Source organism: Ceratotherium simum, chromosome 19 (assembly GCF_057802395.1).
Source record: "Ceratotherium simum simum isolate JZ-2026a chromosome 19, ASM5780239v1, whole genome shotgun sequence".
In the NCBI taxonomy this organism is placed as follows: domain Eukaryota; kingdom Metazoa; phylum Chordata; class Mammalia; order Perissodactyla; family Rhinocerotidae; genus Ceratotherium; species Ceratotherium simum.
Genome location: NC_141918.1, coordinates 20,219,587 through 20,244,649, shown reverse-complemented (window position 1 = coordinate 20,244,649; position 25,063 = coordinate 20,219,587). Strand labels below are relative to the sequence as shown.

General features: G+C 37.1%; 1 protein-coding gene across 1 annotated transcript; it reads left to right on the top strand.

Annotated features, from left to right (window-relative positions):
* Positions 1-1,716: 1,716 nt before the first annotated feature.
* Positions 1,717-21,948, top strand: LOC101396608 (uncharacterized). The gene is given in 3 exon segments (XM_087443732.1): positions 1,717-2,065; positions 21,025-21,317; positions 21,319-21,948. Coding segments are annotated over 3 exon segments (1,080 nt in total). The 3' UTR covers positions 21,757-21,948.
* Positions 21,949-25,063: the final 3,115 nt, after the last annotated feature.

Below are 25,063 nucleotides of genomic sequence, written 5' to 3'. Positions count from 1 at the left end.
ATGTATCTCTGAATTAAGTATATGTTAATGGAAGCATTACAAAACAATTTTGAAAGGATATTTCTATGTGATAAGTGGTATGGGGAAAAAGTTATTTCCAGACTCAATGAAGAATTACATGGGAGAAAAGTATTGAATGAAAAATACTTTGTCTATTTTTTTCAAATAAATAATATTTTGCTATGAAAGTGAAATATCTTTATTTTTTGAGACTTAGATAAATGAACCTCAGAAAATTTACCACACAAAGACCACTTTTGAAATTAATTTTGGAGAAAGAACTTTAGCAAAAAGAGAAATAAATCTAGAAGGAAGTGACATTATAGAGTTATAGCTTAGCAAATGTTATTATTGCCTTCATAAGTGAAAATAATAAACAGACAAAAACAAACTCCATAAAAATCCAGAATTTAAATTCCAGATGATACTAACGTGATTTGGGATATGAGGGATGTTGAAAATCGGTGGGGGCTGAGAATAATTTAAAGAAAATACACAGACATCAATTTAAGAAACTGATTGCTAAAAATAAAATAAATGCAAATTTGAGCTTTAATTAGCCATAATAACACAAAAACAAAAATAATATGTCTGCTATTTTACATAGACTTCAAGACGCCACAATTGTAAAATGCACCATTATTTCATTTACAATTATGAAAGAAAAAAATGCTGCCAACTATGAAAAAGAGCTGACAATCAAGACACAATGCTTTCTTATCAATTAGAATTTTTATTTATATTGAAAGAGCTCTGTTAGACATTATCATTCTTAGGAAAATATAAAAAGAAAAACCAAAATAAAACCAGTTAACATATTCCTAAAACTTCTTTACAGAGTCTAGCTCTTCTAAATGATTTTTTAACTTAGCATCATTGATGTCTGTGCTTTTCTACACAAAATAATCCTCTGTGCCATAAAGAGTGATAATGCAATATTTTTAAAAGAATTTGTAGAAGTAAAACTACTGTGTATTGCAAGCAGAGCAGGCCTACTTCAGACTTCTGCTGAGGAATGTTGCTAAGTATGTCCAATTAACCAGCCCCATCAACCTCTTTCCCCATATCATTCGGTTCCTAGGGTTAAAAATATTCTATTCTCCACTGTTTTCGCTAGAATTTTCTTCCACACTGTTGAAACCCATTTTGTAGGTGTTGATGCTGGCACTTCTGATATTCCTGCATGCTCAGGGAATGACAACTGGTCATAACTACTGCCTGCCAATGGCGATCATAGAACACCATAGACTTCAGACCCACCATGATTGTCAAGACATGGAATTATAAAATACATGCATTTTAGAAACCATGAAATATAACTTTCAACCAGCTAAAGAAATTCAACTTTTCTAATATAAAGTAGGGAAAGAGGAAAAAATGAAGAAAATATGGTAATATGGAACACTAAGCATCATACAGAAGAAAATCCCATTATAAGAGTAATTTCAATAAATGTGAGTTCAATTCGAAAATCTAAAGATAGAGATACACAGATTGGATTTAAAATAAGATTTTGCAGTATGTTGCTGTATTAGTCAAGAGCCCATCAAGGAAAAAAATTCTAACAATTTAGAGGAGATTTAATACAGAGAATTGGTTATTCAGATGTTGGATGAGCAAAATGCAGAAGACGATCAGCAGAGGCAAAAAAGAAGAAGAGTTGATATCCAAAGATCAAAAGATTGCTGACACTTCTGTGCTGGAGCCCAAGCGCCTATGCCTGCTGATGAACTGCTGGAGGTGTTGTCACATCCCGTTCAGGATCCACCCAAGAGCTGCCCCTTTGGCCAGGACTGGAACCACGGCCTGCACTATGGCTGGCACCAATGCTGTCATGGGTGGTTGTGCTGCAGACACTATTGCTCTGTCACTGCTTCTGCTGCTGCACCGCTGAAGACTCTGCCAGAAACAGGAAGCAACACCTACTTCTCCCCTCCTCCACCTTACAAATTCCTATCAGGACTCGCATTAGCAGAACTTGACAGGAAGCCAGTTGGCAAGAGATCCCAGGAAATATCATTTGCAGACTCCCAGCCCCCTCCAACACATAGCAGAATACAGAAGTGTGGGAAGGGGAGCTTCAAACAAACATGCAAATAACTGACACCATTATCTATAAGACGTGCATTTAAAACAAAAGGATATGGAGCTGTTTATTTATGCATTCACTCAACAAATGCACATGGAACGCCTTCTAAGTGTCAGCTCCTCTTCCAGGTGCTGTGATACAGAAGGAGCAACACAGACACGAAATACCTGCTCAGGATATTTTTGACCTTTAAACTGAGGGGAGACAGATAACAAACAAAATGAGTAGTTAAATCCTATTTATATATTGGAATGTGACAAATGCTATGGGAAAGCAAAGCGGGGAGGAGGGGTAGGCAGCCCAGGGGATTGCAACTGGTTAAAACAGGGGCTTGGAAAGGACTTGTTGAAAAGGTGACATTTAAACAAAGATATGAAGAAGAAGGATAAGAAAGAAGTCAATGAAATGTGAAATATTTATTTTAGTCATACAGAAGGTAGAGATTAAGGTGGAAATGTAATAGGAATAAAGAAGGGTGTTATTTATTGGTAAAAGGAATCTTAAATCAAGAATATATAGCAATCACGTACATAATTTGCAGAATATCAGTGCAACCCAAAAACATATACAGCAACAATGGCCAGAATAAGGAGAATTAGGTGTATCAAAAATTGTGATTTAAGTTGAGAGATCTAGCAAACAAAACTCTTAATATAGTAGATTTGGGTAACACAATAAGAAAATATTAGCTCTATGTAAATATGTACATCCAACCGAAAATACAGATTCTTTTAATTCATTCATGGGAGACTCCATATACAAGGCTGCAAAAGAAGCCCCAATATATTCTAAAGAATCAGCGTTACATTAAGACTATGTTCTTTGACCATAATTCAATAAAGTTAGAAATCCATTTGAAAAAGGGCAGCCTTAAAAAAATCTCCTATATTTGGAACCTAAAATAAACATTGCTTTTATTAAAGAGGAACTCATGGGAAATTATGAAATACTGAATGCAATAAAAATACTACATATCAATATTTGTGAGATTTAACCAAAGTAGAACTTAGAAATTTATATCTTTTAAAATGTTACCAAACACAGAGAATATTGAAAAAAATATTAGCTAAACTCAAGAATATAGAAAAAGAGCAAGAGAGTAAATGCAAAAAAGTAAAAATAGAGATAACAAAAAAATAAACTAGTCTGAAATAGGGAATAAAAGTGAAAAGTGATTAACAAAATAAAAAATTTAAAAAAAACTAATGAGAAAAAAATCTTTGGTAAAACCAATCTAAAAAAAGAGAAGATATAGATAAAACACAGAATGAAAGAAAAGGAAATAACAATAATCATGAGAGCTACTAACATAATAAAGGACATTACTAACAAACACAAATAAATTAAGCCAACCTATGCATCAAGCTATTGCATTGTACTTACCCTTTCTTCTTAGAGTTTCAGCAGCGACCCTAAGCAGAACAATCGGTGCTGTACCTTCAGTGTAGAACATGGTAAGAGCTTGTCAAACCACTTTTTCTTCAGTTGTTTAGCTCATTCTCAGATCCTGACTACATGGGAAGTAAGAGTGATGCGAAAGTAAAAGATTGGCGAGAAAGAATTTCTTTAAATTGAGAACTATTGGAGTGATATTATGTTTCACTGCACTTCCAAACAAATGATGGGTTCTTTAAGACTACTTGGGGAATTTGATTTGGGTGTCTCTTGGAATTGGGGAACATAGGGTTAGTAATTCACTTTGTTCTGGAAAAATATTTTAAAGATTAGAGACTGTGATGAGGACAGACCTGTGATGGCAGAGCCAATATTGCATAACAGTCTTTATAGAGTTTGAAGGAATCCTGAGGTGAATATGTGTTTCTTCTAGGCTCCTTCATTCCAAGAGGAAAGCCTGAAGGGGTGAGAGATCCCCAGTGATGGAGTTTGTGTGAGGTATACACCAGAAGCCAGTGTAAGTGAACATAAGTGAGGCCATCTTATTACACTAAATAACCCTTTCTTAGTTGAAACCTTTCTAGCACGTGATCATTATAAATTGCTGCATGCTCTCATGATTTTCTGCCGTGATCCTGTGCACCTACCCCTGCTGAGGTATTCTGATAGCTTTATTCTTAACAATTTTAGTGAATTTTTCCAGGGAATAAGAGGGCCTCCAGGAAGAAAGAGCACCTGCAGTATATTCATCATCATCAACAGGAGAAAAGAACAATGGAGATCCTGGAGTCTGTCATGTACATTTCTGAACCCCCTCCTTACTGCCCATTTTTCGTATATAACTACCTCAAAATTCTATAATCCTTGAAGATGGGGCCTTGAGACATTAGTCACCTGTCTTCCGATTTGCTGGCTAATCTAGTTAAACCTCGTTTCTCCATCTCTAACTCGTTGTGGTTAATTGGCTCAGATTGCTGCAAGCAGAGCGAGCCCACTGCTCGGTATCACCAGTAGCTGAGGAAAGAGTCATAACATGCTGGCCAGAGACAGAATGTCCCATATTAGAAAACTGTAGGTGGTGACACTTCAGAAACAGATCCTCAGAAATGGGTCCTAAATGAACCCCCTAAGTAAGTGCTCCACAAATAGTCAACATTAGCCGTACTTAGAGGCCATTGATAACAGATGACGACAATGCTGATCAAGGAAGATCTTTTGCCCTTATCTCTCTCCATTCATCCTCGTCCCTTCATCTGTGGTGGGATCAGAATCAACGTAGTGATTACAGGAGGAAAAAGTAGAAGAAAAGGATTCTGAAGAAGAAAGAGAAGAAACTACATCAGACCTAAACTGAGCAAGGAGGCAAGTTTCAAATGGAATGAGAAGATTTGATTAGATTTGACTGTAACTGATAATATGTATTGAGTGGTACAAGAAAAAAACAAGACTTTATCTGGAAGAGTGACAAACTATTCAGCAGAGTGTATAAAGGCAATGGTCAGGAAAAGATAAAGTTTTTTCTCCCTACACCTTACCAGGTCCAACTTATTCAGTAAACTGCTAATACCTACATGAAATGGATAATAAATAAAAAATAAAATTCCAAAATTAGGACAATGAGGAATAGAATACTTGAATATTCTAATAATCATTAAATAAATAAACCAAAATACTAATAAAAATCTTCCCTCTACTCCTCCCTGCAAAAAGTTCAAGGTCTAGATAGTTTTATGGGTGAGTTCTACTAAAATTTCAAGGAATAATCTCATCTAAAACAAGGTTTTACAAAACTCATTTTATGAGATTAGTGTAACCTTGATTCTAAAAGAGATGGGATAGTTCAAAGTATAAAACTGGAGCCTAATGTAATTTGTGTTGATGTAAAAATCCTGAATAAAATATTAACTACATGAATATAACAATATTTAAAAAATAATTTATTATTGTCAAGTTACTGAATAAATATCAGAAATTCTATCTATGTATTTCCTCATGTAAATGGATTAAAGGTAAAATTACACATGATCATTTTATGGCTACAAAAAAATCATTGATAAAATTAAAAAACTAGCATTCTCAGAAAATTAGTAATAGAAGGAATGTTCTTGACTTGCTAAATTCTATTTTTAATATATCAAAAACTTAGGCATATTCCTTTCAAGATCAGGACCAAACCTAGGATATACTTAATCAGCTCTAGAGTGATAAGAGATTTTTATAAAAGAAACAGAATGAGACGGATTTTGTTTCTGAAAATTAAAAACGTACGTACACAAAAGAGGCCACCATAATTTTCAAGCATGCAAGACTGAGTGTCCATGGGGGATGAGAGTGAGGATAAATAAAATAAGAGCAGTGCATTACATGGAGATAATAGCGTGCCTTAAACTGAGGCATAAAATAACCAGTTCTGTAAATCTAAGATCCCAAAATAAATAAAACTAATAAAGGCAATGGAAGAAATCAATAAGGAAAACAGATGTGAAAATATAAAATAAAAGATTTCTGACTTCCAAAAATCATTTTAAACAAATATTTCCAGAAATTATTTAAAGAAAGAAGATGCAAGACCCTTGTTATAAAGTATATTACAAAATAAAAATAACACGTGTCTCAGTGAAAATAGACAAGCAAAATTCACATAGAAAAAATGCAGTCAATAAATGTAAAAAGAATTTCAATTATTTTAATTATAAATGTAAATATATTTGAAACATCAATTTGACTATCAAATGGAAGAAAAATAAAAGAAATATCAGTGATATTCAATGCAACTGAGGATATATTGAAACATTCATTTTCATAAAATGATGCAATTGTCTTGACCCTTCTGGAATGAAGTTATTTTCTTATTCATCTATTGGTCCTTCTGTCTGTCCGTCTCTTTCTCTCTCTCTCTGACATATACAGCACATCTAATTTACTTTAAATTTATTAGAAGAAAATATCTTTATGATACTTTAATAAATTCACAATAAAATACAAATCACAAAAAAAAAGTGGATGCATTTAACCACATCAAAATTGAAAATTCAAAAGACCATTAGCAATATTAAAGACAAATGGTCGACTTGTAGAAGTGATTTGCAACTTAGATCACAAATGGTAAATATCCAAAATAAATAAAGATCTTCTACAAAATAATATCAGAAAGACAAAGCAACCTATAGAAAATAAGCACAGGCTTTGAATGGCTAATAAACATATGTAAAAGATCTCTAGATTTCTTAATAATAACAGCTTACAAAATAAATTACAATGAAATACCTTTCTATTGCTTCCCATTGGTAAAACTGTATAACTACCTACTATTGGTGACGAGCAAGGAAAATGGAAACTCTCATTCATTGATGTTAAGAGAATAAATGAGACCAAAACTTTAAGGCTACTTTGGTAGTATCTACTAAATTTGAATATATCCATATGCTAGTATCAAAAATTCCACTTCCAAATATATTTTATCATGAAAAAGGCCAAAAATTGTAGAATTGTAAACACAACAACAAGAAACAAACCCCCCAAACTTTGCTATTTTAAAGAATTGCAATGCAAGAAGAAGAATGCTTAGTTTGGGGTGGGGATGACCATACTTTATTTTCTTAAACATCAAAATTAGACACTTTCAAAAAAATGGCTGAGTAAATTAAAGATCTATATTCCCCTACCCTCTTCATACACACATGGGTTCAGAAATTTCTTGGTGATCCACAGGATAGAGAACGTGTATACTCACAAGAAATAAACTTTGAAAGAAAAAACTGAAGACCCACATTTGAAAAGAGGTCAACCATATATACTTGTAAACAAGGCAACTCACAATATTTATTCAAAAGAATATTTGGCAGTGTGATATTGAAGATCTGTAAAAGGGTTGGGGTGGTTGTTTAAGAGAGTAAAACATTAATGTTGGCTGAGTATTTAACTGAATAAGTGACACAAACTTCTTTTGATTGTTGGGGCTGATCTTGTTATCACATCATTGTGGTATTATATACAGGAAGACATGAGCAATAGTTTTCAGTGCAGCATTATTTGTAATAGTAATGAGAAAAAAGTAGAAACAACCCTAAATATCCATCAGTAGGTAAATAGAAAAATACATATTGAAAGATTCATACAAAGGACTATTGTACAGCGTGTAGAATAAACCAGAGCTAGAAAATAAAAACTCAAAGACCAAAACTTGAGTGCTGAATGGAAGTTATTTTTATTGCAAGGCAGGGCCCAATCCAACACAGCATCTAAACTTGGATGGATAGGGTTCAAGGGAGGAAAAATGTGGTAGGTCTTTTAAAGCTGAAACATCCCAAATCATCTCCGTTTCACATTAGGAAAGCAAAGTCTCAGAGTGCAACTGATCAGCTGGTGATATCTACAATGGCTGGGGAAGGTTTCAACGGCATATCTCACTGGAAACTTTGCCTTGGAATTTGGGCATCTGGCTACCTTTGTTGTAGAGGTGACTTTCTTGGTTTGGAATTATGACACCTAATTATCTTTTTATTTTTGGTGAGGAAGATTGGCCATGAGCTAACGTCTGTTGCCAATCTTCCCCGTTTTTTCTTGAGGAAGATTGGCCCTGAGCTAACATGTGTGCCAATCTTCCTCTAGTTTGTATGTGGGTGGCTGCCACAGCATGGCTTGATGAGTGGTGTAGGTCTGCGCCTGGGATCTGAACCCGCTAACCCTGGGCTGTGAGCCGCCGAAGCAGAGGGCACCGAACTTAACCACTACACCACCGGGCTGGCCCCCCAGTTATCGTTTAGTAAAGTCAGGTCTGCCCCACTGTCAGCAGGCTAGACAGCCAGGTCAGGCTAAGTATCAACACGGACAGATCTCAAAAACACAATGTTGAATGCCAAAAAGCAAATTTCAGAACTGTTGAGTAGTGGGAGTCATTTATGTAAATTATGTAAATTAAACAACACGCGCAAAAAATGCAGCATATTGTGTTATTTTGAGCATATTTAAGAAGAATATTCTTGGGATGATTATTAGCTCCCTGTAGATTGTGTTTGCTTAATCCTCTTAGACACTGAAATCAGAAAAGAAAAAGCCAAGCACACTTGGCTAAGTGGATTCACTTACCATTCCATCAACATGAAAATAAATGAGTAGCTGCTTCTCTCTTACAGCAGTGAAAAGCTAGAACCACCAGGCACAAGCTCCTTGGGTGATTTGTGGAGTCAGGGGTTGAAATTCAGTCTAGTGCAATGCTGTGCCTACATGCCCTACCCATAGCGGGTGAATTGATAATGCAGGAATGATGGGCCCTGCCCTTCTTTCAGCCTTTTCACAGTCTGCTTTTCAGGCCTGAAAATAGAGACATTAATCCCTATGTTACACTCGGACAGACTTCTCTGGAGGAGCCACTGCCTTTCAGTGATTTCTGGGGAGAACTCTAGCCATCAATATTTCCTTTCCATCCAGTGGCAATAATTTGAGGACCGGGGGAATCACTCAAATATTTATAGAAGCTACCTGCCCATGCCAATGCCTAGGCTGTCATCAGACTTAAAGAAAGGTACAGACTTTGTCATCAAAGGCAGGTACTTTCAAAGGAAAAACAACATACTCATGCATCTTTAATAGAAAAACAAATCTTCATATTTCTACTGAAGGTGTTGGTGCCGATGGGATAATGATCTGTCTTTCTAGCCAAAGAAACAAAAAATGTTGAAACTTATTCTTTGATGTGAAATTTTTCCACTTCAGGAAAAGTGACCCCGGGCTTGACCAAGCTTCACATTAAATTCCTGTCTCTGACTGTCCTCACTAATTAGTCTTTTCCAACTAAAGAGCCACTGAAACAAGGTCCTCAGATCCATTGCTGCAGCTGCTTGAGCGTCACTGGGTGGTCAGATCCCAAGGCGGTTCTTTTCCCTGACCTAATCCCAAACCTGCAAACCACTGGTGCAGCCGTTCAGCTGAGGAAAGTGTGTCCCTCTGCTCTTTGGAAAGAATCTGCTATTTGCCATCTAATAATGTAGGCTGTATTTTCCTATGCTATTTATTTTGTTTTTAGATTTAATCACAGTTGGCAAGGGTTTTTATTTTCCCACCCAGACCTCATGTGTTCTGCGGCAAGCTCCTCAAAGGACCGTTTCAGCTTATGTGACCTGCTTTCTTTTTTATTTTCATCTCTCTAACTTGTAATAACTCAACCCATTTCCTCCTTTCAGCTGCATGAGCAGTGCTATGTAGAACGGGATTCAACACACTTCCAAACAGTTTGCCAGTAGGCTTTTAAACTGGGTGTTTTAAAATTTGCTTTTGAGCCAGAGTTTTGCTAGAATGCAATAATTATTCTTTCATCCTTTCTGCATTTTTTTATGTTATCAGTTAAGTAAAGCAGTAACTGTACAGAGTGTTTAGTAGTGATATAATCACTTATTGCCAGTAGCCAAACACCTGCTGAAAGCCACAGATTCCTCAAAAGGTATGTTAATTTACTTAATGATGTGCTAGTCCACAGATATGGTCAATAAATACTAGCTCTTGGATTGGTTGATTCTGACTAGATTTGTATGCACCCAAGTTTGTTCAAAAACTTTTCAAGTTCATTTAATCAGCAAACCAATTAGATCAGTTTAGACAAATTACCAGCCTGATATGATTGCATATTTTGACTGAATATATTGTCAAATCTATGCTATTAAAACAATAGGCTTGGGGCCGGCCCGGTGGCACAAGTCGTTAAGTGCTAGCGCTCCGCTGGGGCGGCCCAGGGTTCGCCGGTTTGGATCCCGGGCGCACATGGACACACTGCTTGTCAAGCCACGCTGTGGCGGCGTCCCATATAAAGTGGAGGAAGATGGGCATGGATGCTAGCCCAGGGCCAGTCTTCCTCAGCAAAAAAAAGAGGAGGATTGGCAGATGTTAGTACAGGGCTGATCTCACAAAAAAACAAAACAAAACAAAACAATAGGCTTATTTATCTTGTAGTTGTGGTCTTCACCATTCCAATAGGTTCACATGTAATCTGTATCATGTCCAGAAGTCCTCAGAGCTATTCAGCCTTCCTCCAGGTTGATGCTGAGCAATGGAAAACCAATCATTGTACTTATTTCTTAATCCTGTTGTCAAGTCACTTCACCATCTCCTACTTCATTCATACTGTTTCTTTCTTAGAGCCATTGTTTCTGTATCTGTTTTATGGCGTTTAACATTTCTATCATCTGATTCAGGCCCTCACCCATCTCCTGCAGAGGATTTAGGAACTTTAACCTTCATTTGGCCCTTCAGATTTATTCACAAATTAAAAGCTTTTGTGACTGAGGTTAGATTTCATACTTCTTAACATCCAGCTTCATCTTGATTTTTGCATTTAGCATTCTTTCCTCCTCCCTTCATTCAATCATTTGAATTAGTTAATTCAGGTACAATATACTGACTCCTTCCTTGTGTCCAACATCATGTTAGACATGTGATAAAAAAGTGAAAAAGATAATTCCTATCCTTGAGGAGTTTATACTCAAGTAAGAGAGAGAAGTGAAAAAAACCACACACACACACAGAGATAATTTCAACACAGAGCACTAAGAACTATCTGAGAAAAATTCAAGAGGGCAGGCAGAGGGGCAGTGTGGCATGGCAGTTAAGAACACTGGCTCTAGAGCCTGACTGCCTGTTCCTATATAGTGGTCCCCCCTCAACTGCAGTTTCCATTTCCATTGTCTCAGTTACTTGTGGTCAACCACGGTCCGAAAATACCGAACGGAAAGTTTCATAGATAAACAACTTACACATTTCAAATTGCACATCATTCTGAGTAGCGTGATGAAATCTCAAGCTGTCCAGGTCCCTCCTGCCTGGGACACGAATCATCCCTTTGTCCAGCATATCCACGCTGTATAAGCCACCTGCCCGTTAGCCGTTAGTTAGGAAAAAACAGTGTATACATATAGGGTTCAGTACTATCTGTGGTTTCAGGCATCCGCTGGGGGTCTGGGAACATATCCCCCACAGATGAGGGGATCTACTGTACTGATTTTACCACTTAGAAATCACGTGACCTTGGGTAAACTCCTTTTAGTTTTTCATGCCTCAGTTTCCTTACTTTTATTTTTTTTGGTGAGGAAGTTTAGCCCTGAGCTAACATCCATTGCCAATCCTCCTCTTTTTGCTGAGGAAGATTGGCCCTGGGCTAACATCTGTGTCCATCTTCCTCTACTTTATGTGGGACGCCTGCCACAGCATGACTTGATATGAAGGGCGTACATCTGTGCCCCGGATCCGAACCTGCGAAGCCCCGGCCACCAAAGCGGAGCAGTGAACTTAACCACTATGACCCCGGGCCGGTCCCAGTTTCCTTACATTTTAAATTAAGACATCCTTCATAGGATTGTGAGAAGGAAATGAAATGATACACATACAATGCCTAGGCTAATTTCTGGCCTAGTATGTAGTCAATACATGTTGCTGTTGTTATTAAGATTATGATTATTACTACCTATTCCAACCTTGGGAGGTAGAGAGAAGAGGAAACTTGGCACAACTAGTAGATTGCCTTTTGGGTGAATGAGAATAAGGCTTTGAGCTGTGAGATTTGGCTTGGCATCTGGATCTGCCATGAGAAAACCCGTGGAAAAAAGTGGAGTAGTCCCTCCACTTTTCTGGAACATTTTTTGTATGTAATATGAATGGATTTTAATAGTTCATTGTTTTTATTTTCCCCTAAACTTGGATTACGTATGGACACTTAAAGACACGTTCTCACAGATCTCAGTACTCAAAAGTAATTTTAACTGTGATGTTACTAGTGTTATTTAAATAAGTATACCCATAAAACAAAATATAAACCAGATATAAATCTTCAATACTTATAACACTATAAAATTAAACCCCAAACAAATATCTCCTGTTTTTGGCTTGAATTGCTTTGATTTGCCTTGATTTGTTTTGACTTTACAGAGTACCAATAGAGGATGCCTTTATTCTAGCTTTCACTATTACCTTTTAACAGACTACATGGGATTTCCGTTCTTAGCCCTTGATGGCATATTGGACATAATTTTTACAGTCACTTTCAGGTGTTAGAATGATCTCAGTTTTAGGTAATAGAAAGTCCAATGCAACCTTAATCAAATGGCCAAAGGTAACATCACAGTCACGGGACAAATGGAAATCATGTACCACCTGATAGAGTCCAATGAGAAGAGCAGAGCATCACTTCTGTAATATTCCTGCCAAAGATACATAACCTGAACCTTATCATGAGGAATCATGAGACAAGCCCAAATTGTAGAGCATTTTGTAAAATAACTGGCCTATAATTTTCAAAAGTATCAAAGTCATGAAAGTCAAAGAGAAACTCTCCCAGATTGAAGGGCATTAAAGAGACAGGAGAGCTAAGTGTGATGTGTGCTCCTGGACTGGATCTTTTTCCTATAAAGGGCATTATTGGGACAACCGGAAAAATTGAGCGGAATCTGAAGTTTTGATGCTAGCCATGTATTACTACGGATTTCTTGATTTTGATAGCTGTATTATGGTTATGTAGCAAAAGTCCTTGTTTATAGAAATTACATGCTAAAGTATTTGAGGATGATGGAACATTGCATCAGCAACTTACTTGCAAATGATTCAGGAAAAAATTATTTGTACTTGCATCTTTTCTGTAATTTTAAAATTATTTAAAAGTTATTTAAAAATGTTTTTCAATGAGCCTGAAAGGAAATATACATATGTATACATCCAATTCAAAGCTAAACAAAAACCTCAGCCTCTTATTTAATTCAGTATTAATTAAATAAATTGACATAAATTAAATCATATCATAATTTAACACGAATTGATTAAATATTAATTGATATTAATTGGATTAAATATTTTTGCTTCCTCCTCCAATTTAGTCCTGAATTGCAGTACTGTAGACCTCACAGAGAAGGGAGTGTGTTCTGTTCTATCTTTCCCTGCTTCATGGTCTGCTCCTCACCTCTGCTGCTCCTCTTTCCTCTGGGTCTGGGACATGGGAGATGGTGTTTAGAAGGAAAGGACAAAGTCCTACCCGACTGCTACACATCACTTACCGTTCCCTGATGCTGATAATTCACGTCCAAAGATTTCCCAATGCCCACTCTCGGGAACAACACTCCTAGGGTGTCTTAGCAGAATTCTTTCAATATCATCCTAGCCCTACCAACTTCTGAGTGTCCACTTGGTTCCCAGGAAAGTTCACCATCTCACTCTGTCAAGCTCTGAATTTTCAGGCTTTTCTCAATTATGCCATCTAAACTGATTTAACCATCAAGGGCACTTCAATCAGTCTCTACCCTTCAGAGTCATCCCATCTTGTGCCAAGCACCTGTCTCCATTCATTTCCAAACTCCAGAGAAATCTCCATTGCTCTGCTCTAATCTCAAGTGGCTTTCTGCAACCCATCAAGCACCTAATTAGGAAATAAGATGCTCTCCTACTTTCTGGGATATGTTGCCCCAAATATCAGAGCAGGGCTCTCTTATTCCGCTTCTTACTTGGACTGGGGGAATGAGATAGAGTGGAGAAGAAACACTAAGGTGTTGTCTTCTACTACACATTTCTGTCCAAGAATCTTCTCTCCTTGTCAGTAAATTCTGACATGTGATGGGATCCTCTAAAGGTTTCTTGGGTTTTTATCATCTCTTAGCAAGTCATCAAGCTCAGATTAATTTAACTAATTTCAAGTGATAATAAATGATGTATTTTTGCTGAAATGAAATTGCTGTAAGCAACACAAATACAGTACTAATGATTAAGACAGGAATTCTTTTAATTTTTATCTTATCCTTACTGTGTAGTTATTCATTTCTCCCATTTCCTTTCTCTATACTATTAGGGACTTTGATATTTTTGGCCATTAAAAAGACTAGTTGTTGACACTTTCATGAGTGTAAACAAAACTGTAATTTAAGATTTTCCAGTTGCATGCTAAGTGCTCATTCAGGTGGTTAAGAATATCTGTTTTTTAGATTTTCAGTGAACTGCAGACCTAAAAGATGTAGATGAACCCTAATTTGAAAAACGTTAACATGGACCAAATAATTTTGTGTTCTCTTCCAAATATAGAATCACTATGATTCTAATAGCATAAAACATTCCCTTGCAATTAGTTCTTTATATGGTTAAGGATATTCTGGTGTTGTGAAAATCAAATTTGACCTTTAAAAACACCTGATGTTTCCTTTTTATAGAAAGTCACTCTTTCCCAACATTTTTTAAAAATAGTATAGAAAAGTTGCCTGTAGATATATGTGAGACAGCTTATTTTTGTCTACTAGACATATCTATCTAAGAGAAATGCGTATAAACTCCATAACCATGTTAGAAACAAAACGTAAGCCCAGTCATCACTGGGCATCTTATTCTCCAAGTATCTTTTAAAAAGTTCTTAAAACGTTTTTCTATATTATTAAAGTCATTATGGTGTCTTCTCCTTTGAGAGTATCTGTGTAACTCCCAGATTCGGAGAAGCACGTGGAAGAAAGGAAAAGAAAGAGATAGAAAGCACCTCTATGTCTCTTGGCGACAGCTACTTCATCAGATGTTGCTCCCAAATATTCTAGTACCGGATGAAGATTTCACTGAGCATGTCAAGGTTCCAAGGACCGTATTTTCCCTGCTTCATGGCCTGGTCCTCACTACATTCTTCACAGTTTCACACGTTGATGCATATGTAGAAGTCTCTCTCAGTGGACTCATGATGTTCAGATAAATGCTGAGTATGGCTCAGCTATTTGCTAACAGGCTTACAAGGAAATTTCAGGTGAAATTCTGCTTCAAATATTTTGTAAGAAGTAAGTAACAAAAGAACACTGAATGACCTTAACTGAATTTTACTGTTTGTTTTTCTGAGCCCCACGTGGAAGAAGTTTGTCCAGAAGAGATCATTTTAAAACCTATTCAAATTGATCGGAAATCACAGGTTTCCCTCTGAGCAACATAACTCAAGGTGTAGGGTCTTCTGATTTTAATCTCGGGCTCCACTCCAAGATGTTCTTGCTTTTTATTTTCAGTCTGCATTTCTGATTTTGACAGTCTGTGATTTGTAACCATGCTGTGCAGGACACAATAACATTGTGTGTCTCTTATTCTCAAGGGTGCAAATGGAGAAAAATGATTGTTTCCCAATGGGTTGATCTCAAGATTTTGCAAATATTTTAATAATAATACCACCAAAGTTTCCAGAAAATGCGTTCTATTTTTGTTTTATTGTACTTCCTATTTTCCCTAGCTGAAAAGTTAGTAATGGGTTTTGTCTGAAGTGGAGAATAGCACAGAAATAAGTAGACCTTATTTTTGTTTTCATCTGCTTATTCTACTTAAATTACATTTATGCTACTTTCAATGAGAAAATTGTTTTAAACAGGTTATTTTTATATGTTTATTAAAGTTAGCATTTGCAAATTCCCCCCTATTTATATTTGCACTAGAAAATGATAACCAAGACATGTTTAGCTATATCTGGCAATAAAAATTTATATAATAGTTGGACTAATAAAACTCATTAGCTTCCAAAATAATGTTCATGCTTGTTATGTAAAAGCTAGGAATCATGTTTGATTTTTAAAAAAATCCTCTATTTTGATCAATAAGTAGGCATTTTGAAGAATTACCTGATTCACAGAATAAGGCATCATTATTTTGTAGTTGAAATCATCAAGTGTAATTCAATTACCATAAGGCAATTTTTGGCTAATTTGAGCTTGCTTGTGTTATATATTAAATCAATATTCACTATCATATAAATTTTCCAACATATTCTATCAAGGTGAATATCATATACTATGTTTAAAGCACTATAAACAAAAAGAGAAAATATATTCAATGAGAATTATGTAAATGAAGTATCTTTAATCCAATAGCTAAAAATAACTGAGTCACATAAAGCCACTAATCAAGATCAAAGGAGGAAAAACATTCTTAGCACCATTCTCATTTCCTCTTGGTAATTGGTTTTTTTTTCTTCATACCTTTGGAATTAAAGGAGACTTAACAGTGGAGGAAAAAAGGCACACAGAGAAAAGGAGATCTCGACAGACCCACAGGATTAACATCAGCTCTCTCTCCAGATTTGTTAATGACAGACTTGCTCAGAATGTCCCTAACTCTAGGAAATCTCTTTTGTTGGCAAGCCACTTTTAGTTTTCTTTGTATTTGCAGCAGATCATGTATATTTGACTCATTTTTTTCTTCCTTTCATTTTCCTCTTTATGTTGGTCTGAAATATTAGTGTTGGATGGCAAATGTTGAAATAAAAAATTGTCTTTCCCTGGATTAGCCTTTAAAAAACTAGAGAAACTTTAAAATGAGGGTAGAGCTGTGTCCTTCTTTAATATCCTGCTCTGTGTGTCTCTCTATTATTTCTCTTCAAACAACAATGAACTGTTTCATAGATGCCAGTAGATTCCTTTAGAGATGAATCACCCCCAAAGGAAAAGTCCACAACTCAGTGCCATGGAGCAGGAATGTTTTTGTACAAGGAATCTGGTCAATTCCCTTGGCTGTAGTTTAAAATTGTTCCTCAATTACTCCAGAAAGATAGCGGTCAACCCTTTACCTACGAATCCCAGAGGAAATACCACAGTTCTTTCAAATTTTATAATTAGGATTTTTCTCCTATTTCACTTCTTGAATTTAATCCCTTATTTTTATTATTGTATTGTTAGTATAAAACCTGATTATGAAAGTAATGTATTTTCTTTGGAGAAAATGTCAAAAATAAAGAAAAGTAATCCCATCCAAAGATGGGACAATGTTAATATTTTTTATATGTATTTTGCAAGATTTATTTCTCTGCAGACACACAGCACACATGATAATTTCTTTGAAATTTGGCTTTACACTCTGGTTGCATAACTTATTATTAGCTAAAAGTACATTATGGACATTTTCTTCCTAAACATGATATTTAATAGCTTCCGTAATGTGCCTGATCAGTATCCTATTATTAGACATTTATTTTATGTTTTTTATTATAAATAATATTGCAAGAAATATCATTTTGGCTGCAATTTGTGGATGTCTCAAATTATTAGTTTAAGTCAATTTTCTAGAAATTGAGTTGTTATGCCAATGGTATGCTGAAAAATTGTCATAAAAAAGCTGGATGTACAATTTATGATTCTAACAACAGAATGAGAACATTTGTTTCCTAGCACCCTTGTCCATGGTATTCACTAGGTAGTGAGATTTTAAAACTATCTTTGCTAATACGATAGGTAAAAATTTAATCTTATTATCTTAATTTTAATATAGTTGATAATCAATAAGGCTGAATATATTCCCATTATTTATTTATATGTCCTCTTATAGACATTTTTGGTTCTGCTTATTCATGTCATTTGTTAATGGTTTCATTCTAATGTGTAAATGTTCCTTACTTTTCACATTTGTCTTGTATATCCATCAAATATTGTCTCCAGTTTAAATTTTGTGTATTAATTCCATAAATGGTATTTTTGAGGTATTTTCAGATATTTTTACTTCTTGTAGTCAACTATTGGTTTTTGTCTTCGTGTTTCCTGCTATTGCTTTATATTTAGAGCTTTTTCATATCAAGCTTCTTCATCTTTATGTGAATTGAGAATCATTCCCACTTTTCATTCTACGCAATATTTCACTTAGTGGGGAAATGATCTCTTCCAAAGCAGTTTAAAATATTGGCAGTTTAAACTACTTGGTTATGACAACGTTCACGGAATTCAACTTGTGACAACTTTTTCAGAACCCCTAAACATCATTGTTAGGATTGGAATTCACCTATTTTGAGTTGATTTTCCTTTCTAGAAAATTATCTATTTTATTGAAAATTTGTAATTTATGAACATAGAATTGTGCCTAATATATTTTTTAACTTCCTTTGTTTGATAATGTCCATTTTTGTTTCTTAATTAGAGGTTTTCTGTCTTCTCTCTTTTTATTAATTATAGTAGCCAGCGGTTGGTTTAGTTTACAAACTTTTTAAAAATTTTTTCATCTAACATGAGTTTCTTCATTTCTTAAATTCTTTGGCATGAACATCTTGAATAATGGGATTTCAGATAACATTGAAGGCATATTTTCCTCGTCTTTTAGAGTATTTCACATTTCATCTTCAAGACATAGAGTAGTATAGTATATGATCAATAAATGCTTGTTGAATGGCCATTGAAAAATAGAGGTCAGGCTGGGGCAAGGAGGAGACCAAACAGACTGAATGTAAAAGGCATAGATCTAAGGAGAATGAACAAAGAGAGAAATGAGGAAATATTATATCCAAACAGTGCCTTCTTTGCCTTATATCCTAAGTTACACAACTTTTAGCTTAGGGATTGCGGATATTCAATTCTGATACTACGCCTAATTTCTGGAAATGGAGGAAAGTATACTACAGCCATCTGTTCTGGAGGCTGTCTTATCTTCTTTGCTCTGTGATCATTTGGTATGATCAGCTTCAATCCAAAGCATGAGATATTTGAATAGAGGTTGAAGTTGAGTAAGTTTTGTGCAGGAAAACTTGTAAATCTTTTAAAGTATTTCTTAAGCTTACTCTTGATAAATTAATCTCATTTCATATTCTTCACTGAGTCACATAAATTTCCTCCGTACCTAACAGGACCTTTACCAGAAGCATTCATAACTGGGGCTCACTTTTTTCCTTGGCCATATGTTTTCTTGTCTTGTAGGTTGTTAGCCCTATGCAGTCAATCAAAGAGAAAACAGAGATGCATTCAATTAATTTCTTAGCTCAAAGGCATGAATCTGCAGTTTCTTACATCCATTACATACGTTGGCAGTGCTTTTTATGAAGACTGACTGCTGTTTCTGAGACAGCACAAATTTAACCTGAGTGCTTGGACAGGTTTTCTTGATGACGTGGTAGATTTCGAAGAGAATTGCATTTCAAACAAGGACATGATTTTGAGAAATAGTAGAAGAGGTATTGTGGAGCAAACTTACTTTACAAACTCTTTTAAAATCCATTTTTGGGGGCTGGCCCCGTGGCTTAGCGGTTAAGTGTGCGCTCCCGCTGCTGGCGGTCCGGCTTCGGATCCCTGGCGCACACCGACGCACCGCTTCTCCTGCCATGCTGAGGTTGCGTCCCACGTACAGCAACTACAAGGATGTTAAACTATGACGTACAACTACCTACTGGGGCTTTGGGGGAAAATAAATAAATAAAAATTAAAAAATAAAAATAAAAAAATAAAATAAAATCCATTTTTGGGGGCTGGCCTGTGTGCTCCGCTTTGGCTGCCTGGGTTCGCAGGTTCGGATACCAGGCACTGACCTACGCACTGCTTATCAAGCCATGCTTATCAAGCCTCCACATATAAAGTAGAGGAAGATGGGCACGGATGTTAGCCCAGGGCCAGTTTTCCTCAGCAAAAGGAGGAGGCTTGGCAACAGATGTTAGCTCAGGACTAATCTTCCTCACCAAAAAAAAAAGAAAAAAAAAAGAAAAATCCATTTTTATTAAAGTCTAAGTTTCAAACTTAGTTTCAACTTAAGTTTACATGGTAGCAGAACTCTTCTAATATGGTTAAAAGATTTGTGATTAATTTTTTTTTTATAAACTTTATTTGTTAGAGCAGTTTTAGATTCACAGCAAAATTGGGCAGAATATACAGAGATTTCTCATATGCTCCCTGCCTCCACACATGCATAGCCTCTCCCATTGTCAACATCCCCCACCAGAGTGGTACGTTTGTTACAACTGATGAACCTACGTTGACACATCATTATCACTCCGAGTCCATAGTTTATATTAGGGTCCACTCTTGGTGGTGTACATTCTATCAGTCTGGGCAAATTTATAATGACATGTGTTTTTTAAAATCATGATTCAGGGGCCGGCCCAGTGGCGCAAGCGGTTAAGTGTACGCACTCCGCTGCGGCCTCCCAGGGTTCGCTGGTTTGGATCCCGGGCGCACACCGACACACTGCTTGTCAGGCCATGCTGTGGCAGCATCCCACATAAAGTGGAGGAAGATGGGCATGGATGCTAGCCCAGGGCCAGTCTTCCTCAGCAAAAAAAGAGGAGGATTGGCAGATGTTAGCACAGGTCTGATCTTCCTCACTAAATAAATAAATAAATAAATAAATAAAATCATGATTCATTCAACGTATATTGTTGTTTACATACTGCATACCAGATACTATACTAGATGTTGAAGTTTCAAAACAAAAGACATACATTTTGCCTCAGAGGAGAGGACAGTATAGTGGTGAGACTGACGTGAAACCAGTGCAACAAAGTAAGGTACATGTGTATGTGTTGCAATGAGAATATGTACAAAGAGCAGGGAAAAGAGAACTAGTGACAGACATCTTAAATGTTATGTTCTTTGGTTTCGGAAGAAGTAGAAAAAATAAGCAAAGGCTAGAATTAATGAGAAGATAGAAAACAACTGTGAAATGGGATAGGTGTCACAATTACACGGGAAGCTGAATGCTATTTAGTATTCAATTGATAAAATGACTTTACATCTTCACAATGAATTACCTACTTTCATCCAAACCCAGGTCACTTACATTTCGAAAAGGTGAAAGGACTCCAGCAAAATGAAACTTACCGGCAGCGCGCTCGGCGTCTCCCGGATCTGTCTCTTGCTTCAACAGTGTTTGGACGGAACAGACCCAGGGACGCCCCCTTCTTCCAGCCTCTGACCACCTTCCAACCTCTCTTCCAGTTGTAGCCTTCGGACCAGCTCAGCCATCCTCTACCTCCGGCGGGACCAACCAACACCGATTTTTTGAGCTCAGCTCCTTACTGCCATCAACCGTGAGCTCCGAGATTCGTCAGAATTATTCTGCCGAAGTAGAGGCCGCGGTCAACCGCCTGGTCAACATGTATCTGCGGGCCTCGTACACCTTATCTCTCACTGGGCTTCTATTTCGACCGCGACGATGTGGCTCTGGAGGGCGTGTGCCGCTTCTCCCGCGAGTTGGCGGAGGAGAAGCGCGAGGGCGCGGAGCGTCTCGTGAAGATGCAAAACCAGCCCGGCGGCCGCGCCCTCTTCCAGGACTTGCAGAAGCCGTCCCAGGATGAGTGCCGCAACACCCTGCAGGCTGTGGAAGCTGCCATGGCCCTGGAGAAGAATCTGAACAAGGCCCTCTTGGATCTGCATGCTCTGGGTTCTGCCCACTCAGACCCCCATCTTTGTGACTTCCTGGAGAACCACTTCCTAGAGGAGGAAGTGAAACTCATCAAGAAGATGGGCGACCACGTGACCAACATTCACAGGCTCGCTGGCCCCCAGGCTGGGCTGGGCGAGTATCTCTTCGAAAGGCTCACTCTCAAGCATGACTAGGAGCCTCCGCAGTCCAGCAGCCTTTGAGGGGCCCTTCTGGCAGCCCCTTGGTGTCAGAGCTTCTACCTGAGCCTCTCCCTGCAGCCACTAGGTAGCTTTTTAACCACCCTGGAGCCCTCTCCCAAGCTGTGGACCAAATAGAAACAATAAAGCTTTTTGCAGCAAAAAAAAAAAAAAAAAAAAAAAAAGAAACCAATATTATTTGGCTGTTTTCTGTATTAACTATTTTTATTTTTTAGTTTTTTTTATTGAGGTAGTATTGGTTTATAACATAAATTTCAGGTGTTCATCATTGTTTTTGATTTCTGTATAAGACTATATCGTGTTCACCACCAAAAGTCTAGTTTCTATACGTCAACATATGAATGTCCCTCTTTACCCTTTTCGCCCTCCCCCAGCCCCTCAAAATAACTTTTTATTTTTCGATAGTTGATAAATGTCTATTCTTCAAATATATTACTCTTGATTCATAAGGGAGAGTTTTTGTTTTTTTTTCATGAAGAGTAAAACTCTGCCTAAATTTGGAAATTAGGAGACTGACTTCTGTCCATTTAAGCCCCACAAATAGGGCTTGCAGTCTTATTACCAGAACGTTTACAGGAAAGGAGGTTACAGTTAAGGGGATAATCTAAAATTATTGGGATCCTGTGAAGAAAGAGTTAACACATCAGGCCTAGGTGCTCCCTCCTTGCATGTCTCCTAGGGAGCCTAGAACCATGATTAATTCTTGGCCAACCACTGGGAATGTGACCATATGAAGGTTACCTTCATGACTGATGCTTTTGCTATGTACTTGGGGAGCAATGGACTGTGACACACCAGGGTGTCCAGATTGCTTTGCACAAGCATCAAGATTGACGATGTGCACCTGATTTCATTGTTGGGCTCCTGAGTTTCAGTTGTCGTGGCTGGTTATAAAGCAGAATGTCTCTATGTGACCAACTCTTCATAAAAGTCTTGGACCCTGTGACTCAAACAGGGCTTCCCTGGATAGAGACGTTCTGCACGTGTCTCTATGATTCGATGCTAGAGAGAAAGCATGTCCTGTGGGGCTCTGGATGGGGAGGAACTCAAGAGCCTCTGCCTGACCTCTCGGGACTCTGCTTGATACATATCTTTTCCTGCTGCTTTTACTCCATATCCTTTGCTGCATTAAATCTTAGCCACGAGTATAACCTGCTATTGAGTCCCGTGAGTCCTGCTGGCAAATCACCTACCTTGAGGGTAGTCATGGGACCCCCGAAACAGATCCATCATAAAAATTTAAATTTCTTTTATATGCTTTACTGTACCTTATTATAGAGTTTACTTTAGGCATTTTGTTAGGCAACACAATACAAAGAAAAATTGTAAATTCTAAACTCCTTATCTTTTGTTTTTTGTGAGGTTTGTTGAAGTATAACATACCTATAGAAAAGTGCACAAATTATGAGTATACACTCAATGAATTTTCACAAAGTGGACACACCTTTGCCTCATCTTTGAGCCTCCACTACTTATGGTTTCATTCAAGGATGAAGTGTCTCAGGCTGCTGAAACTGGTGGCTTCTTTTTTCTGGGTAAGCCAAAGCTTGGGCTTTTCTTCTGTTCCTCTTTCCCTCCTCCTCCCCTCCCTCCCTCCCTCCCTCCCTCCCTTCCTTCCTTCCCTCTCTTTCTCTCTCTCTCTTTCTTTCTCTCTCTTTCTCTCTCTCTTCCTTCCTTCCTTCTTTTTCTTTCTCTTCATCTCTCTTTCTTTTCTTCCTTCCTTCCTTCCTTCCTTCTTTTTCTTTCTCTTCATCTCTCTTTCTTTTCTTTCTTTTCTTCCTTCCTTCCTTCCTTCCTTCCTTCCTTCCTTTCTTTCTTTCTCTTTCTTTCTTTCTCTCTTTCTCTCTTTCTCTTCTCTCTTTCTCTCTTTTTCTCTCTCTCTCTCTCCCTTCCTTCCTTCCTTTTCTTTCCTTTCTTTTTCTTTCTTTCTTTCTCTCTTTCTCTCTGCCAGCTTTATTCCATTGCAATATATGTGAAATTATTTTTAAAACATGTCCACATTGTTCCATCAATATTTATTAAGTCATTTACCCTTTCTCCTCTGACTTAGTAATTCCATATTGAATAATCTTCCTAACAGTGAAAGAAATAAGATGTTCTACAAAGATATGTGCTATAGTGAAAAGCTGAAACAACGTAATGGTTAAACAAAGTGAATAGTAAATGCATTCTGGAACATCCTCACATGTCGTATTATGTGGCAAGTAATAATTATTTTTCCCAAGAATATTGAAGAACTTGGCTGAATGTTCATGAAAAAAAATTAGGTTAAAAAAGTCAGACACAAAACTAGGCACAATATATCTATAAATATATCATTCACATACACATGCTGAATAATTTCCTTAACTCTTCTTCCCGATCTTTCAGTAGATCTTTTTCAGACATATGCTATTTGAGCCTCCAAATGCTGTATTCTTCTACTTTACTATGTGGTATTTTTGGTTCCCTGGCTACCCTTTCTTTCCCATTGAATACTGCAAGATTTATTAAAACTCAGATTGTTAGAATACAAAGTAAATAAAGTGTCCTTGGCTTTGCTCCCGTTCATGAGTCGTGGTTAATCTTTTTCTCAGATTCACAAAGAATAGGTTGATTTAATGCATTCTTCCCAGTTCATATTCCAAAATCTAGTAAGCACTCGCAGGTGCACCTCTGCTTTATTACAGGTTTATCTTCCTCCTACCTGTGTCTCCTGGTTATCTCCTCCTCTCAGCAGTCACTAGTCCCTGAAAAACTGCACTCTTCAATATGCACAGCTACCAGAATTCTTCCCACGTCTGCTTCCACTACAATAATTTTGTTTTCTGATTTGTGTATAGGACTTGGGTCTTTGAGTTAGAAGAGAGATTTAAGAGGATATGAGAAACATATTGCTACAAGTTTTAGGCATTTTCTTTCCAAACAGGCAGAACTGGGAACAGATTCCCTCATTATCTAGTCCTATTTCTTTAACTAAAACACATGGCAAATTTAGGAGATGGGAAGAGATCACAGGCTGCTAGGGAAGTCCTCATACACTTGAGAGAATAGTGGAACTTAATACGTGGAGGACATTCCATGCAGAAGAAAAACTGAGAGTCTGGTCAAGAGTATAACCCCAAATTATACACAGTGTGCTCAGGAGGCAATTGTCATTTGCTAGAACAGGAGTGGAGGTCGAGGAAAAAGACATTTGTAAATAAGTGATGAGAGAAAAATTTGGGGCCAGATTGTAGAAGACATTAAGTGTCTTTGTTCTCTTTTTTTATTTTTTCTTCTTCATTGAAGCTAACATCGTATT